Source organism: Odocoileus virginianus, unplaced genomic scaffold, assembly GCF_023699985.2.
Source record: "Odocoileus virginianus isolate 20LAN1187 ecotype Illinois unplaced genomic scaffold, Ovbor_1.2 Unplaced_Contig_46, whole genome shotgun sequence".
Taxonomy (NCBI): domain Eukaryota; kingdom Metazoa; phylum Chordata; class Mammalia; order Artiodactyla; family Cervidae; genus Odocoileus; species Odocoileus virginianus.
In genome coordinates, this window is record NW_027224363.1 from 214,632 (window position 1) to 230,418 (window position 15,787).

At 43.7% G+C, this 15,787-nt stretch overlaps 2 protein-coding genes across 3 annotated transcripts in view; both read left to right on the forward strand.

Annotated features, from left to right (window-relative positions):
• The window catches only part of ADGRG2 (adhesion G protein-coupled receptor G2), a 131,737-nt gene extending 126,689 nt beyond the window's left edge, over window positions 1-5,048 (forward strand). For both annotated transcript variants that reach the window (XM_070464651.1, XM_070464652.1), the window contains one exon: window positions 3,296-5,048. In XM_070464651.1, the coding sequence (XP_070320752.1) occupies window positions 3,296-3,480 (185 nt within the window). In that variant the 3' untranslated portion in view covers window positions 3,481-5,048. The remainder of the gene's footprint in view (window positions 1-3,295) is intronic.
• A 4,770-nt stretch (window positions 5,049-9,818) lies between these two features.
• LOC139034214 (phosphorylase b kinase regulatory subunit alpha, liver isoform-like) overlaps window positions 9,819-15,787 on the forward strand; it is a gene marked incomplete at its 3' end in the record, with an annotated part of 43,911 nt that continues 37,942 nt past the window's right edge. Inside the window, exons 1-2 of the mRNA XM_070464650.1 lie at window positions 9,819-10,017; window positions 10,458-10,679. Coding sequence (XP_070320751.1) covers window positions 10,602-10,679 — 78 coding nt within the window. The remainder of the gene's footprint in view (window positions 10,018-10,457; window positions 10,680-15,787) is intronic.

Genomic DNA, 15,787 nt, shown 5'->3' on the forward strand with positions numbered 1-15,787 from the left:
AGGGGGGATCGGGATGGGGAATACATGTAAATCCATGGCTGATTCATGTCAATGTATGACAAAAACCACTACAATATTGTAAAGTAATTAGCCTCCAACTAATAAAAATAAATGAAAAAAAAAATAAAATAAAATAAAAATAAGTTTGTGTGACAAACTAGATTCAAAGTTGAGAAATCAGAGGTGTGAGCTAAGTCATCAAGAATCCTAAGAATCACAACCTATCAGTAAAGCCTATTGGTTTGGATAGAAGTGTTTGGGGCTCTTAAAACCAAATTTTTCCATATTCTAGAAGGAACTCATAGATGAACCCTCGCTTGCCTAGTCTATCAGTATGTTACCATCCTTCGGGGAATGAGATCAGATGGAAGCAGCACTTTTTGCAGAGCTATTTGACATGGTTGATTTGACACAGCTGTTTTTGACAGCTGACAGTGAGGGTGGGGTACATTTTAGGTTACCAAAATGGCCACATGCTTAGTATCATGTAACTTGCATATCAGATAGACTTCCTTGACTCCTCATTTCACACATCAGGATTTGGGATGGATGAGGGAAAAGAAGCTGGAAGGTCAATGGTTTGTTCATTGTACCAGGTCAAGTTGTTCCTGCACCAAAATGTCCTCAAACCAAAATGCCTAACTCAGAATAGCAGCCTCAGACAGTCATTTGCCTATCTCTATGCCCAGAGATGGGGCTTTGTTAACCATATTGATCACCGAGTTTGTGTGAATACTATACATTTCAGTTATGCCTTAGAAGCTTAAGGTATAGTTGTTACTAAGTCGTGTCTGACTCTTTGCGACCCCATGGACTGTAGCCCACCAGGCTCCTCTGTCCATTGGATTTCCCAGGCAAGAATACTGGAGTGGGTTGCCATTCCTTCTCCAGGGGATCTTCCTAACCAGGGATTGAAACCCCCCCCCAGCCCCCGCCCCGGCCCTCCCCTGTCTCCTGTATTGCAGGCAGATTCTTTACCATTGAGCCATCTGGGAAGCCCAGAGGCTGGGTTACTAGCAGCCATCTGACTCAGTACACGTGGCCACAAGCTCACAGTTTCAAAGAAACATTGCGTGTTGACTCTTTCACTTCTGAACCATGTAACCCTGAGCAAAGCTTTTACTTTCTGAAACCTTAGTTCCTTCATCTATGAAATGGGGGTAATAATAGCACTCATGCCATAGAGTGATAAATGAGATGATACTTATAAAGTTCTCAGCACTTTTTTTTTTTTGCTGACAAAGCAAGAGATTTTATTGGGAAAGGGCGCCTGGGCGGAGAGCAGGAGGGTAAGGGAACCCAGGAGAACTGCTCTGTCACATGGCTTGCAGTCTCGGGTTTTATGGTGATGGGATTAGTTTCCGGGTTGTCCTTAGCCAATCATTCTGACTCAGAGTCCTTCCTGGTGGTGCACGCCTTGTTCAGCCAAGATGGATGCCAGAGAGAAGGATTCTGGGAGGTGGTCGGACAGGTGGTGTCTCCTTTTGACCTTTCCTGAACTCTTCTGGTTGGTGGAGGCTTATTAGTTCCCTGTTCCTTACCAGGACCTCCTGTCATAAAACAACTCATGCAAATAGTTACTATGGTGCCTGGCCAGGGTGGGTGGTTTCAATCAGTGTGCTTCCCCTAACAACTCCCCCCTGAGAGACTTCATACTCAAGATACTTCTTGGGAATTGGGGTGGAGGTCTCTTTCTTCTGTAACTTCTTCCTGCTGTGCATGGGCATAGGCCTGCCTAGCAGAGCAGAAGTCTCTCTCTACCTGATCTAAGTCAAGGTATTTTTTGCCTGAAACCAGCATTCACCCTTGTAATAACAGCAATTTAGTTTGAAACTGTTGGCTCCTCTCAGAGATGAAATAGACAGGGGCCAAACAGGAGACCTAACAGGATGGTCATCACTGTCCCAGAAACAGGATCAATATTTGGGGTGAGGGCTGCAGGGTTTGTGCTTTTTTTTTTTAAATTAGTTGGAGGCTAATTACTTTACAATATTGTAGTGGTTTTTGTCATACATTGACATGAATCAGCCATGGATTTACATGTATTCCCCATCCCGATCCCCCCTCCCACCTCCCTCTCCACCCAATTCCTCTGGGTCTTCCCAGTCAGCACTCTTATTATTATTATAATTATAACATGAACTAACACTTGGGCTTATTATTTAGCTTTCTACATTGTCAGAAATATGGTGCCAAGGAGCTAGAGGATCTCAGCAGCTGTGCCCACCCCCAACACACACACACACACACACACACACACACACACACACAGAGAGAGTTCAAGGCCTGCTTGGGGTTGGGGAGGCCCAGCTCCCCTGGCTGAACTTTGAGGTTGGACTTGGTGGTTTCTTCTTGGAAATCAGTCTCATCCTGACTCAGGGACTGGTTTAGTGTACGAGAGACGATTTTTTTTTCTTGCCAGGACTGTTGTCACTTGGGATTTCTCTATTACAGAGTTTTATTTTATAGGACTCTTAGGAATCCAAGAACCTTGTGCAGGATCTCTCTTAATCTTTGGGGGAGACCAGACTATTACCCCAGATTATATTACACATATGCTAATACTTGACTGCAGTATATGTTCAACCAGAGTTAGGAACTGGGCCTTTTAAAATCAAATATATTGCGTTGCTTCATATTTTTACAATCTCATTTTTAACAAAGTTACCATAGGAAGTGGTTTTTGAATGATTCTCCAATTTGTTTTGTTTACTTTGAGTGGTCTTAGGAAAGGAATGAAAAGTAAATAAAATATGACTATATATCAGAAATTTTTGTAAAATAAAGATTGCCTAGAACTAATTTTGGTTCACATTTGTCTGTATCTACTTTTGGTTTTATTTTTATTTTTTACTAATTTTTGGGGGGGTGCTGTGCTGGGTCTTTATTGCTGCACAGGCTTTTCTTTAGTTGTGGAGAGTGGGAGCTACTCTCTAATTGCAGTGTGTGACCTTTTCATTGTGGGGGCTTCTCTTGTGGAGCATGGGCTTTAGGGCATGCAGGCTTCAGTAGTTGCAGCTCCCAGGCTCTAGAGCACAGGCTCAATAGTTGTGGCACACGGGCTTAGTTGCTCTGCATGTGGGATCTTCCCAGATCAGGGATCAAACCTGTGTCTCCTGCATTGGCAGGTGGATTCTTTATCACTGAGCCACCAGGGAAGCCCCAGAAATATGTTTTTAAAAAAGACTTTGTCTGCATGTGCATACTTAAGAATAAAGTAACATTTAGGTTTGTTTATTTCGAAAATGCTGTCTGTGGATACTTCATGACACCAATTTTGTTTTTCCTTATACAGGGAATACTTCTACAGAGAAGAATGGTGTTTCTTTCAGTGTTCAGAATGGAGATGTGTGCCTCCATGATTTCACTGGAAAACAGCATATATTTAATGAGAAAGAAGATTCCTGCAGTGGTAAAAACCGTATCGCTCTAAGAAGGACTTCAAAGCGGGGAAGCTTACACTTTATTGAGCAAATGTGATTCCTTTTCCTAAAATCAAAGCATGTTGCTTGACAGTGTGAAAATGTCCAATCTTACCTTTTACACAATGTGAGTTGTATAAAATCAACTAATTTTATACTCAGCAACTTTGGGATGAACATAAGCTAATTGAGGGAAATGGTTGCTATTGGAAGAGGAAACCAAAACATAATACCATGGTTCTAAGACATTTGCGATTTGGTTTCTTATCCTTCATTTTAAAAGAAGATTGGTTTTAAACAACACACTTAAGAATAAGACTCATTTAAAATAAAATCAAAGCAGTTCATTTGCAGCCTCTTTTAAAGAGGCTAAGATATCTTTGATAACATCATAGAAAGCCGCTGTTGACTTCATCCTGTTAGTGAGTTTGTTGTGCATGCCTTTGTTGTAAATAAGCTAAACTCTAGTGATCCACATGTCAAAAATCTTACTTCTGCATTTTTGGTATTTATTTTCTACTGTGTAAATTTCTTTCTTTGTAGAATCGTGGTTGTGTTGCATCTAATGTGATAATTCAGAAAATTGTTGCTGGTTCAGTGAACTCTAAACCTCCTTTTTTTGGAGATTATATAGGATGTGAAATACAGGACCTTCACTGAAATCAAGAAATAATGATGCCAGCCAGACTGGAAAAATGTAAGCAGACAGTGCCACAATTAGCTCATACAGTGCCTTGGAGTGAGTTAGAAAAAGGTGCTCCCACTGGGCAGACACAGTGTCATAGGCTCATGATTTGGCAGAGTGGAGGCCATATTTTAGCCCCATTCACTCTCTGGGGTACACTGTTGTTCCGGGTACCAGCTGTACAACTGTACATAGCATCCAATACCAACACCCATCTTCTGACCTCATTCCTAATCATCAGATTATGGAAGCTGCACCAGGATGTTTAGCTTAACACCGTGGTGACAGAGAGGGATGGAAGTGTAATCTGGACCATGTGGCAGGAAGATCGTGAATGTGGAGGAGATACATACACTGCCACTTCTCAAATCCCCAGAGCCTTTCAGAGAAGGGGAGTAGAGTAGGATTACTTTTTAAAAGAGATGTACATTAAAAGAATCATATTGCGGTTCTTTAAAAGGCAACTGTATGGTACTTTGTTGATTGTTATGCCTGGTACACACTGGCCCAGCCAGAGCTATAATTATTTTTTAAAATACTTGTCTTGATGAATGTATAGTGACAAGGGGGAGCAGCTATTGGGAACAGTGAACTATCCTACAATGCTATTGTTCCCATATGTATCGAACCCTGATTGCTCTTAGTCATAGCTAGTCTGTCTTGCTTCATACCTGCAACTGCTTGAACAGTGCTTCGTGTCCTTATTAGGAACATTATGAAACCCTTTAGTTAGGTCTTTCACTAAGGTTCCCTTTCATATATATTTCAAGTGAATGCTGTATCCCAGACTAACCGTAGTCATAATGTAATACACTTCTGTGAGTGCTGATTAGTCTTTGTGCTATTTCTCTTCCAATTTATTTAATTGTCTTTTATTTATAAGTTAAAATCGACAAAAGTGTTAAAAATCGCCAAAATAAATTTGCAAGTAAGTCCTTTAAGTTTGAGAATTTTCACAAAAGGAATACATCTGCGATCTCTTTCCCTGGCGGTGGAGCATGATAAAACAGTAGGACCAGCCTGATGAAGACAGTAGCAGCCTTTGGCAGGCAGCAGGCATGCTGTGAACGTAAAGTCAGACCAACGATTCACTTGCCTCCTGAGATTGCTTTCTGAGGTCTTTTTTTCATTTTCCTCTTACTCTTTCAAGATTATGTCTTTTACACATGCTGCCATTGGCCCACGCAAGCCCCAGATTTGGATCCCCTCCAAGTATCTGCTTCCTCAGCATCAAACAGTAGGATTTCAAGAAGGTGAGGATTGGATTTGGGGTTCCTGGGGAGCTGATTAGCATGTAGGAGCCACAAATGGGGAAAGCTGGCTTCAACTGCGTAAGAGGTTTCTGAAGGATCTCTCCTTCCTCGGTGTTCAGTTGCTCCAAAGATGCTGAGTACTAATTCGATGAGAAAGGTGATGAGATGCTCTGAGTTTGGGGGGTGAGATATCAGAAACCAAATCTCTCAAGGCAGACGAAACAAAGTGTACACAAAAGGACACACAATGTCTGACATCTTATAGGTCCTGCCCCCTGCCATTTTTCCCATTGTGTTTTGTGTCTGGGCAACAGTCATTAAGTCAGGTTCTCTTGTCTGTATTTTTACTTCAGACAGATAAGGGGCAGGACAGAGAAAATGTTCCTGAGAAGCATCCTTCTTTGGGTTTAAATTTGGTCCCACAATCTGAGACTCTACTGAAGGAAACAAAGGAGGTGGCAATAGGAGGAGGCAAGGAGTATCACAACAGTGACCAGTATTTGAAGGAGCATTTTCTCAGAACATTTGAGAAGGTGTTTTTTTTTTCCCTTTTTCCCAAAACATACTGCAATCATTAATCCCACAAAGTAACTCTCTTAACTTCAGTGAGTGGGATCATGATTGTTCTCAGTAAAAATGGTGAAATGGCTTCACTGGGGATACTGGGTTGTGTCTAATGAGGTTACCTGGGAAGAAGGTTAGTTTGTTGAAGGTCATTTCCACAAAGAGCTAATTTATTGAACAAGCCCTTTATCAAATGGACTAGCATGTTGTCATTTTGTCTCCATAAGAGCATTTGAAGGACTATTCAGTTTGTTTCTGCTTTAGCTCCTTGCTGCTGTGGTTGGAGTCTGAAGGACAGATGGGAGAAAGACTGAGTGGATATAGGAAGATCATCTTGAACAGGAAGAATTCTTAGCAGTATATATATATATTTTTCACCTCAGTCTCTAGGTACAGCAACAAAAAATTGGGGCAGACAAACATTGAATACTTTCTTTCCAGAGTATATTCTTTTAAATATATTTATAAATATATACCTCACTGTGAAGAAATCTCATACTCCCTGGTGTTTCTCTCTCTACCTCTCAAAGTAGCTGCAGGAAGCTAGAGCAGAGACACATTCATCATTCTTTAAAATATTGTGATAAAAAACAAAATGATCTCCAGCCAACTAAAATTAAACTGTCATAGAAATAACTAAATTTGGCAAATTGGCTATTTTCAGCAAATTAATTCAGAATGGACTTACTCCTCAGTGTCTTAAGATGGAGTACTTTTCTTTAGAGTCAAAGACCTAAACCATCTAGGAGAAACATTTGTTGGTTTCCGCTTTGGACACTGATATGTGGCTTTCTGGGAATTTCCTTGACAGCAGCCCCCTGTGACAGGACAATGGGCAGACCCTCTGGTTGGGGACAGAGAAATTATACATGGTGCTACCCCAGGGTCCAGTTTTGGGTTTTCATCTTTGTAAAGATCATGAATCAGCTTCAGAAAGAACAATATACCCCATCACATTCCATATCTGATTCTTAGTGAACATTTGAGAAATGACTTGGAAACATGTTTCTAGTGGGATACAACCAGAGAAAGCCTTCGTGAATAGAAGGACAAACATATGGAGGTTTCTTATCTCAGGAACATAGAATACTAAGATATGAGTCTAGTGTTTTATATAGCACAGCTTCTAGTCCAAAAAGAATCACTGAAATTTGCTTGGAAATTTAAAAGCTTAAGAGTAGTTGCCTGCCTTCTTTTTGGTTTTATCCCTGAATTTCAAGCTTACTGAAAAATACAGCTTATATGATAATATACATTAAAGCATGATGCTGCTGCTGCGTGTGTGCTCAGTCATGTCCAACTCTTTGTGACCCCATGGACTGTAGCCTGCCAGGCTTCTCTGTCCATGGGATTTCCCAGGCAAGAATACTGGAGTGGGTTGCCATTTCCTTCTCCAGGGGATCTTCCCAACCCAGGGATCAAACCCGCATCTCCTGCATTGCAGGTGGATTCTTTACTGCTGAGCCACCAGGAAAGCCACATTAAAGCATAGACCAAAGCCTAAGAATGCAGGTTGGCTATACACCAAAAGGGGTGTATGTGTGTAGCAGATTTTACAGAGAATGAGGTCAAGAAACTGAAAATGTTTCTGTACTGGATGGAAATGTACAGGTAATATGTAAAGGTCATCAGTTATATTCCCCTGTGGCTGCAAAATGGACTCTTGAAGAAGAACTCAATGTGAGCAAAGGCAGTAATGATTACAACTTTTAGATACAGTTTACATAAGAGTTTTATAAGGGGACATACATGCCAAGAGATTTCATGGTGATAATGCCTAGTTTTATTTACCCCTGTTGACCACAGCAAATTCTTCATGGAGGCACATCACATGGACTGCTGCATTATTTAAGAGCCAATAGTAAGAAAATTCAACATTCAAGAAACTAAGATAAAAAAAAAACTAAGATCATAGCATCCAGTCCCATCACTTCATGGCAAATAGATGGGGAAACAATGGAAACAGTGACAGACTTTATTTTCTTGGGCTCCAAAATCACTGCAGATGGTGACTGAAGCCATGAAATTAAAAGATGCTTGCTCCTTGGAAAAAAGCTATGACAAACCTAGACAGCATATTAAAAAGCAGAGACATCACTTTGCTGACAAAGGTCCATCTAGTCAAAGCTATGGTTTTTCCAGTAGTCACGTATGGATGTGAGAGTTGGACCATAAAGAAGGCTGAGTGCTGAAGAATTGACACTTTTGAACCATGGCATTGGAGAAGACTCTTGAGAATCCCTTGGACAGCAAGGAGATCAAACCAGTCAATCCTAAAGGAAATCAATCCTGAATATTCACTGGAAGGACTGATGCTGAAGCTGAAGCTCTAATACTTTGGCCACCTGATGTGAAGAGCTGACTCATTAGAAAAGACCCTGATGCTGGGAAAGATTGAAGGCAGGAGGAGAAGGGGATGACAGAGGATGAGATGGATGGCATTACCAACTCAATGGACATGAGTTTGAGCAAGCTCTGGGAGATGGTGAAGGACAGGGAAGCCTGGCATGCTGCAGTCCATGGGGTCGCAAAAAGTTGGACATGACTGAGTGATGAACAAGAAGTAAGAAACAAGTGAGCTACTTGCTTTGGTGCTTTAGCTGAGTGAGGCAAGTTTCAGTTAAGTTTAGTCACTCAGTCATTTCAGTTCAGTCACTGAGATGCAGGTTTATGTTACAGAATTTTGAAAATGAACTTGGTTAAGGATGATACATAGGGGACCCAGTTGAATATGACTGATTTTCTTTCATTCACTCATTCATTCAATTCTAATTGAGCTATAACTACATGCTCAACACTGTACCAGGCACAGTGGGAGATACCAAAGACTGTTTCAGTGAGTAACTTATGATCCAGTTAGAAAAACATGCCTCACATGGAAACAATACAAGGCAATACATTATTGTCAAATGATGATTAAACTAGCTAGGACTTATGAAGTGCTTTTCTATGAGCCAGGTATGATGATTTATATTCATCCTCTTGTTCAAAGCCACCCTAGGAGGTAGGTGCTATCATTATTCAAATTTAAAGATGAGAACATTGAATTTCAAACAGGTAAAACATGCCAAAGTTCACACCAATTGTAAATGGCAGAACTGGAATTTGAACTCAATTTGAACAGATTCCAAGACCTAAACTCTTCCTAAAGAAACATGGGAATTCAGAGCATGGGGATAACTAACAGGAGAGAAGAGCTGAGCGGGCCCTTAAAGAAAAGAGTCTTCAGATAGGCGGGGAAGAGGTGTACTGGGTTAGTTCAGTCGCTCAGTCGTGTCCGACTCTTTACGACCCCATGGACTGCAGCACGCCAGGCCTCCCTGTCCACCAAGCATACAGTTAAATGCATGGAGAGTTGCAAAGGAATTTAGGAAAGGCTATTAGCTGAGCTGTCAGATTATGGGACCAGATTTTGGTAGAAAATGAATAGTTCGCTGAAGATAGTAAAAACAGTGGGTAATTAGCAGCCACGAAAAACGAATGCCAGGTTTCAAGTTCTACAACGCGGTGGGCCGCAGTTCAGGCCAGGTGAGCTTCTCCCAGGTGCCTAGTGTTGAGGCTGCAGGCGCCGTGAGCAGCTGCGGTACCCTGCCCTGCCCCAATCTGTCCCTCTCCTCTCCCCTCTGGGTCCCACTAGTCTGCTTCCGCTCGTGGGCAGAGACGCACCAGGGCAGAGCTGCTCTTCTGGCCTGCGGAGGGGTTGCCCAGGCAGCAGCGGTGGGCGGACCTATTTCTCCCCTCAAGGAACCCTCCCTACGGCCGCGTGAGAAGCCTCGTCGCCCGCCAGCAGCCAGTTCTTTATCTCCCCAACTCAGCTTGCTGTTCCGCAGCGCGGGCGGACCTGGAGGCGGTGCTAGAGGGCGGGGCCGGGGATGCGATTGTGAGCTCATCTCAGGGCGGGGCGGGCCAGCGTCCCAGCGTTTCAGAGGTGTTCTGCGCCTCCGGCCCGACTCCGCGGGTTGCGCTCCACGCCGGGGGCGTAGCGGGAGGCGGGCCTGGGGCGGGTCCACGGGGCGGGTCCGGGACCTCCAGATGCCCGCGACGGAAGGGCCTGTTTCAACAGCCCCGGCTGTGGTCTGCTACTGGCGGCGAGGTAAGGGGCTCAGAGAGGCAAACTGGTTCCCGCCCGGAGCCAAGTTCCCCGCTACTCTCGCGGGCCACTTCGTTTTCCTTCCCCCGCGAGCCGGGACTCGGGGGGTTCGGTTCCGCGGCGGGGGCGCGGCCAGGGGCGGGACTGTGAGTGGGCTGCGGCGGGCGGGAAGGATAGAGTTCGTGGCCGGCCTCGAGGCCGCCTCGCGACCGCCTGCAGACGAAAAAGGCTTGGCGGGCGCACCGTCGCCCCACGCCCGGAACCCAGTTCCCTACTTCTCCCGCGGGGTTGCCAGGGACCCGCGAGTGTCGGGAGCGCGTCGGGCCTGGTCGAGGCGGGGTCGCCGTAGTGCCAGCCCCTATCTCCGCCTTCGCGCCTTTCTACCGTAAGAAAACTAGCTGGCTGCCTTTCCAGTCATACTTTGGTTCTGTCGTTTTTAAAAGTCCCTACGTCTTACCACCGGGCTCCATCCCGAGAACTGGCCGAGGCTGTGACTGTTTGGGAACCAGGCCCGCTTGGCGGCCGCAGCCTGGACGACCCGCCTCCTTGCCACGGGTCGGACACCGAGGCCCGGGAGCAACGCGGAGATGAGGAGCAGGAGCAATTCTGGGGTCCGCTTAGACGGATATGCGCGGCTGGTGCAGCAAACAATCCTCTGTTATCAGGTAAGGAGGGACCACGTCGAACTGCCCTTTCGAGGCACTTATTCCCCTACTCAGTCCCGTCTCGTGGCCTTAGACTTTGCAGTTATGAGGTTTTTTGTTTTTTTCTTTAAATCCAGTTTTGCTAGCCAGTGGTTACTCCTCCCCCCCCCCCCCCCCCATTCCCACTTCGTCCACTTTCCGAGTCAGGGGACCGAAGGGCTTTGGGAATACACTTCACAGGATTCTTTGACTACTGTTTGGGATTGAAGATAGGAGCCCTTTAGATGCCCTGGGTACGCAATGCGTCTTTTTGCATGGACTCAGCTTCTTTCGGATGGAAAGAGGTGTGTGTAGATTGGACAGCACACTGAAGGAGGATGGTGAGCTCTGGACTGTGATGACAATAGACAGGAGGGGAGAAATGCTGGGGTGTGTATCCCACTCCTGGTTGTGTGGCGACGGCTGCTATTCCGCCCTTGAATTATCTTGTTAGAGACCCACCTGGGAGGGCCTTAGGGCTTACTCTGTTGCCCTCATTTTACTGATGAGAAATCTGTGAGCCAAAAAAGTTACTGCAGGTAGCAGGGTTAGACCCAAATGCAGGTGTTCGCTCAAGCTAGAGGAGATTTGTGAAGCTTCTCATGTGGTCTGACGTCTGAGTATCTTCTGTTTTGTATTACTCCGCTAAAGTTATGTGTGGCCCAACATGTAAGACCCCTGGACTATTTTTATTCTTCCTGAAGACAGCAGCTGTGTTGCTTGCCTTCAATCAACAGCAACTATTTATAGGACCTCCATGTCAGAGAAGGAAGTGGCATTCCATGATAGAGGCCTGGTCTCTCCCAAAGCACTGACCCTTTTCCCTATAGCCAATTTCACAGGTTTGTTTCTTCATTCAGGAAATATTTGTTGTGTACCTGTTATGTGCAAGGCACTCTATCTGGTCCTGGGCCTACAAAGAAGAGTAGATACTTGTAGTGCAGTGAGATTCATGTGTAGGGGATAGGTCCACAGTCCCTTGTTTGAAACTCTTGACGTCAGATACGGTTTGCAAGTGAGAAATGTTTGGATTTGGGGTGGTATACATATATTGAATATTCCCTAGTAACTGCAGTAAAATCTAGGCAGCACCCTTAATCAAACACACTATTGTTTTCCACATCGGAATATGGAGATTATCACTGAGTAGGAAAAGTAAATGCAGAAAGTAGTTTCACACCAGTTCAGGTCAGCATTTTGCCATCAAATGAGCTTGCTGAAAACTTATGAAAACACTTCAAGTTTTTAGAGCGTATTGGCTTTTGAAATTTCACATGAAGGACTGTGATTCTTATTTTGGGAGCCTTGCCCCATTTGGGGAGCATGAAGGAGTACTGGAAGAGATGATGTTCAAGTTGAGAACTGAAGAAGTAGGCCAGCAAATGGGGGTGACTTTTCTTTTTTGCCTTCCTCTTTGAAGTAGATTATAATTACTTATACACAGTGGTTTAAAAATCCAAGTTGAAAATCCTTGCCCTTCATTACTGTGAAGGAGCTTTAAGGAGAACTGATCAATCTTGGTGATTATGTTACACCTGGGTTTAATGTCTAGCTCTTTCTTCAACTAAAGGTATAACCATTTCCCACCTCTGAGTCCAGGCCCTTACCTGTAAAATGAGGATAATTAACACCTATGATTAGCGCTCAGTATATCACCTGCTCTCCCCACCTGCTGCTGCTAAGTCACTTCAGTCATGTCCGACTCTGCGACCCCATAGACGGCAGCCCACCAGGCTCCCTCATCCCTGGGATTCTCCAGGCAAGAACACTGGAGTGGGTTGCCATTTCCTTCTCCAGTGCATGAAAGTGAAGTCGCTCAGTCGTGTTCAACTCTTCAGAGACCCCATGGCATTAGTAAACAGCGCTGTTGGTGGTGGTATAGTTTTGATACATTGTTGTTAGTCGCTGAGTCATGTCTGACTCTTTGTGACCCCAGGGGCTATATAGCCTGCCAGGCTCCTCTGTCCCATGAGATTCTCCAGGCAAGAATACTGGAATGAGTTGCCACTTCCTTCTCCAGGGGATCTTTGAGAGCAGGGATCGAACCCAAGTCTCCTGCATTGGTAGGAGGATTCTTTGCCACTGCACCACCCAGGAGGCCCTAATTTTGATATGAAGTGAAGTGGCTCAGTCATGTCCGACTCTTTGGGACCCCAAGAATACTGGAGTGGGTTGCCATTTCCTTCTCTAGGGGATCTTCCTGACCCAGGGATCGAACCCAGGTCTCCCACATTGTAGGCAGACGCTTTACCGTCTGAGCTACCAGGGAAGCCCATTTTTTTTTTTTTAATAGGCCACACATATTCAGGCCACAAGTCCTCGCCTCACCACCCTGGTCCAGGATGCTCCCTTTCCTGAGGGCCCTGATATAGCTACTAATTGCTTTGGTCTTTGAGCATAATTATGTCTCCTGGTGGATTCTGTGAGATCCTTAAGAGCAGAGACCTCATCAGTTTTGTTCCTTTCACATGAAGCAGTGCTCCAGGCACATGAAAAGTACCTTTAAACGTCCTTGGTGATGAAATACCTTCTGCGGGCTCTGAGCCTTCCTAATGACCCAGCTATTGGTCCAGGCTTCCCTTCCCTCAGAGGCAAAAGAACTGTCTTCCCAGTAAAGCAAATCTGTAGGATTGGACTTTCCTCTCCAACATTTTAATGATTAAAAAACATTTGTCTGAGCCTTTAGTTGTATTTATTTTGGGGGTAGTTGGTGAGAAGACCTCATGTTTGCCCTGTTTTTCTCTTCGTGACTGCACAAACTTTCCTGATTAACCAGAACACTCCAGGTATAGTTCATGATTGTGCACATGTGGAGTCACAGTCCTTCCCACCTTCCCCCACCTCGAAGCCATCCTACCCCAACAGCTACTCTTCACAGCTGTAGAGTGAGTGCTAACCCATTTAGGGCCTCCTCATCGTTTCTGAGTGATCTTAGGTCACCTATCCAGTCAGTAAACATGAAAGAGCAATTTTATGTTATGCATATTTTAAAAACAACTTTATTTTTGGCTGTGCTGGGTCTTCATTGCTACATGGGCTTTTCTCTGGTTGTGGTGAGCTGGGGCTACTCTCTAGTTGTGGTGCACAGGCTTCTCATTGCGGTGGCTTCTCTTGTTGGGGAGCACAGGCTCTAGGGCGTGCAGGCTCAGTAGTTGGGGCTCCTGGGCTCTGGAGCACAGGCTCAATAGTTGCGGTGCATCAGGCTTAGTTGCATGTGAGAGTTTCCTGGATCAGGGATTGAACCCATGTGTCTTGCATTGACAGGCGAATTCTTTACCACCAGGGAAGCCCTATGTTATACATGTTTTTACCACAGTAAAAAAAATGAATGAGCTGGACTGTAAAAGAGTGGTTTCTAAAGTTATGCTGTCTTCTATAGAAGGGTGCAGATGTTTATGAGGCAGTTTTCACTGTCAGCTGATACATGACTGACCTGCTGTTTCTGATGTGTGTTTTTTTTTTAAATATAGTTTATTTACAGTATTACTTTCAGGTGTATAACTTTGTGATGTAATATTTTTATTGTTTTCCATTTAAAGTTATAAAATACTGGCTGTATTCTCTATGCTGTACAATATATCCTTGTAGTTTATCTCATACAAAGTAGTTTTTACCTCTTAATTCCCTACCTCTGTCTTGTCCCTCCCCTTCCCTCTCCCCACTAATAATCACTAATTTATTCTCTGTATCTGAGTATGTTTCTGTTTTGTTATATTCGTTTGCCTTATTTTTTAGATTCCACATATAAATGATAACATACAGTAATTGTCTTTCTCTTTCTGACTTATTTCACTAAGCATAATACCCTACAGGTCCATCCACGTTGTTGCAAATGGCAGAATTCATTATTTTTTATGGCTGAGTAGTATTCCATTGTATATATACATCTTCTTTATTCATCTACCAGTTGATGGACACTTAGGTTGCTTCCATATCTTGTCTATTGTAAATAATGCTGCTATGAACAGTGGAGTTCATGTATCTTTTAAAATTACTGTTTTTCCTTTCTTTGGATATATACCCAGGAGTGGAATTGCTGGATCATATGGTAGTTCTGTTTTAGTTTTTTAAGGATCCTCCATACTGTTTTCCACAGTGGCTGCACCAATTTACATTCCCACCAACAGTGTACAAGGGTTCCCTTTTCTCCACATCTTTGCCAACATTTGTGTTCTTTTTGATGATAGCCATTCTGACAGGTGTGAGGTGATATCTCATTGTGGTTTTGATTTGCATTTCTCTGATTAGTGATGTTGAGCTTTTTAAATTGAGACCAATTTACTTTGATTTCACTTATTAAAAATCATTTAACATTAAATATAGTGAATCAAGGAGATCAAACCAGTCCATCCTAAAGGAAATCAGTCCTGAATATTCATTGGAAGGACTGATGCTGAAGCTGAAACTCCAATACTTTGGCCACCTGATGCGAAGAACTGACTCATTTGAAAAGACCCTGATGCTGGAAAAGATTGAAGGCAGGAGGAGAAGGGGATGACAGAGGATGAGATGGTTGGATGGCATCACTGACTCTATGGACATGAGTTTGAGTAAGCTCTGGGAGTTGGTGATGGACAGGGAAACCTGGCGTGCTGCAGTCCATGGGGTCGCAAAGAGTTGGACATGACTGAGCAACTGAACTGAAGGAGTGTCTCCCAAGTATTCAAAGTATCTTTAAGTATTTGTTGACTTAAAAATTTTTTAAATTCCTTAGATTTATTTAGACTCTGAGAAGAAATACTAACTTTGTACATTTTTTCAATATCAACTCTGTTTGAAGGCTCATTCATAAAAGTATTAAGTACAAAGTGGTGATAAGAGAATATGAATAGGAAAGAAAAATAGAGACTTCCCTGGTGGTCCAGTGGCTAAAACTCCATGCTCCCAATGCAGGGGGTCTAGGTTTGATCCCTGGTTGGGGAACTTGATCCCACATGCCACAACTAAGATCGAGAACAGCCAAATAAATAAGTAGACATTTAAAAAAAGAAAAAAATAATGATCAAGGCAGTGTTCACTGTAACTGCAGATAATTTTGTATAAAAAGCAGATGAGATCAGGACAGTCAGTAAGTGTTGCTATCTAGTTAT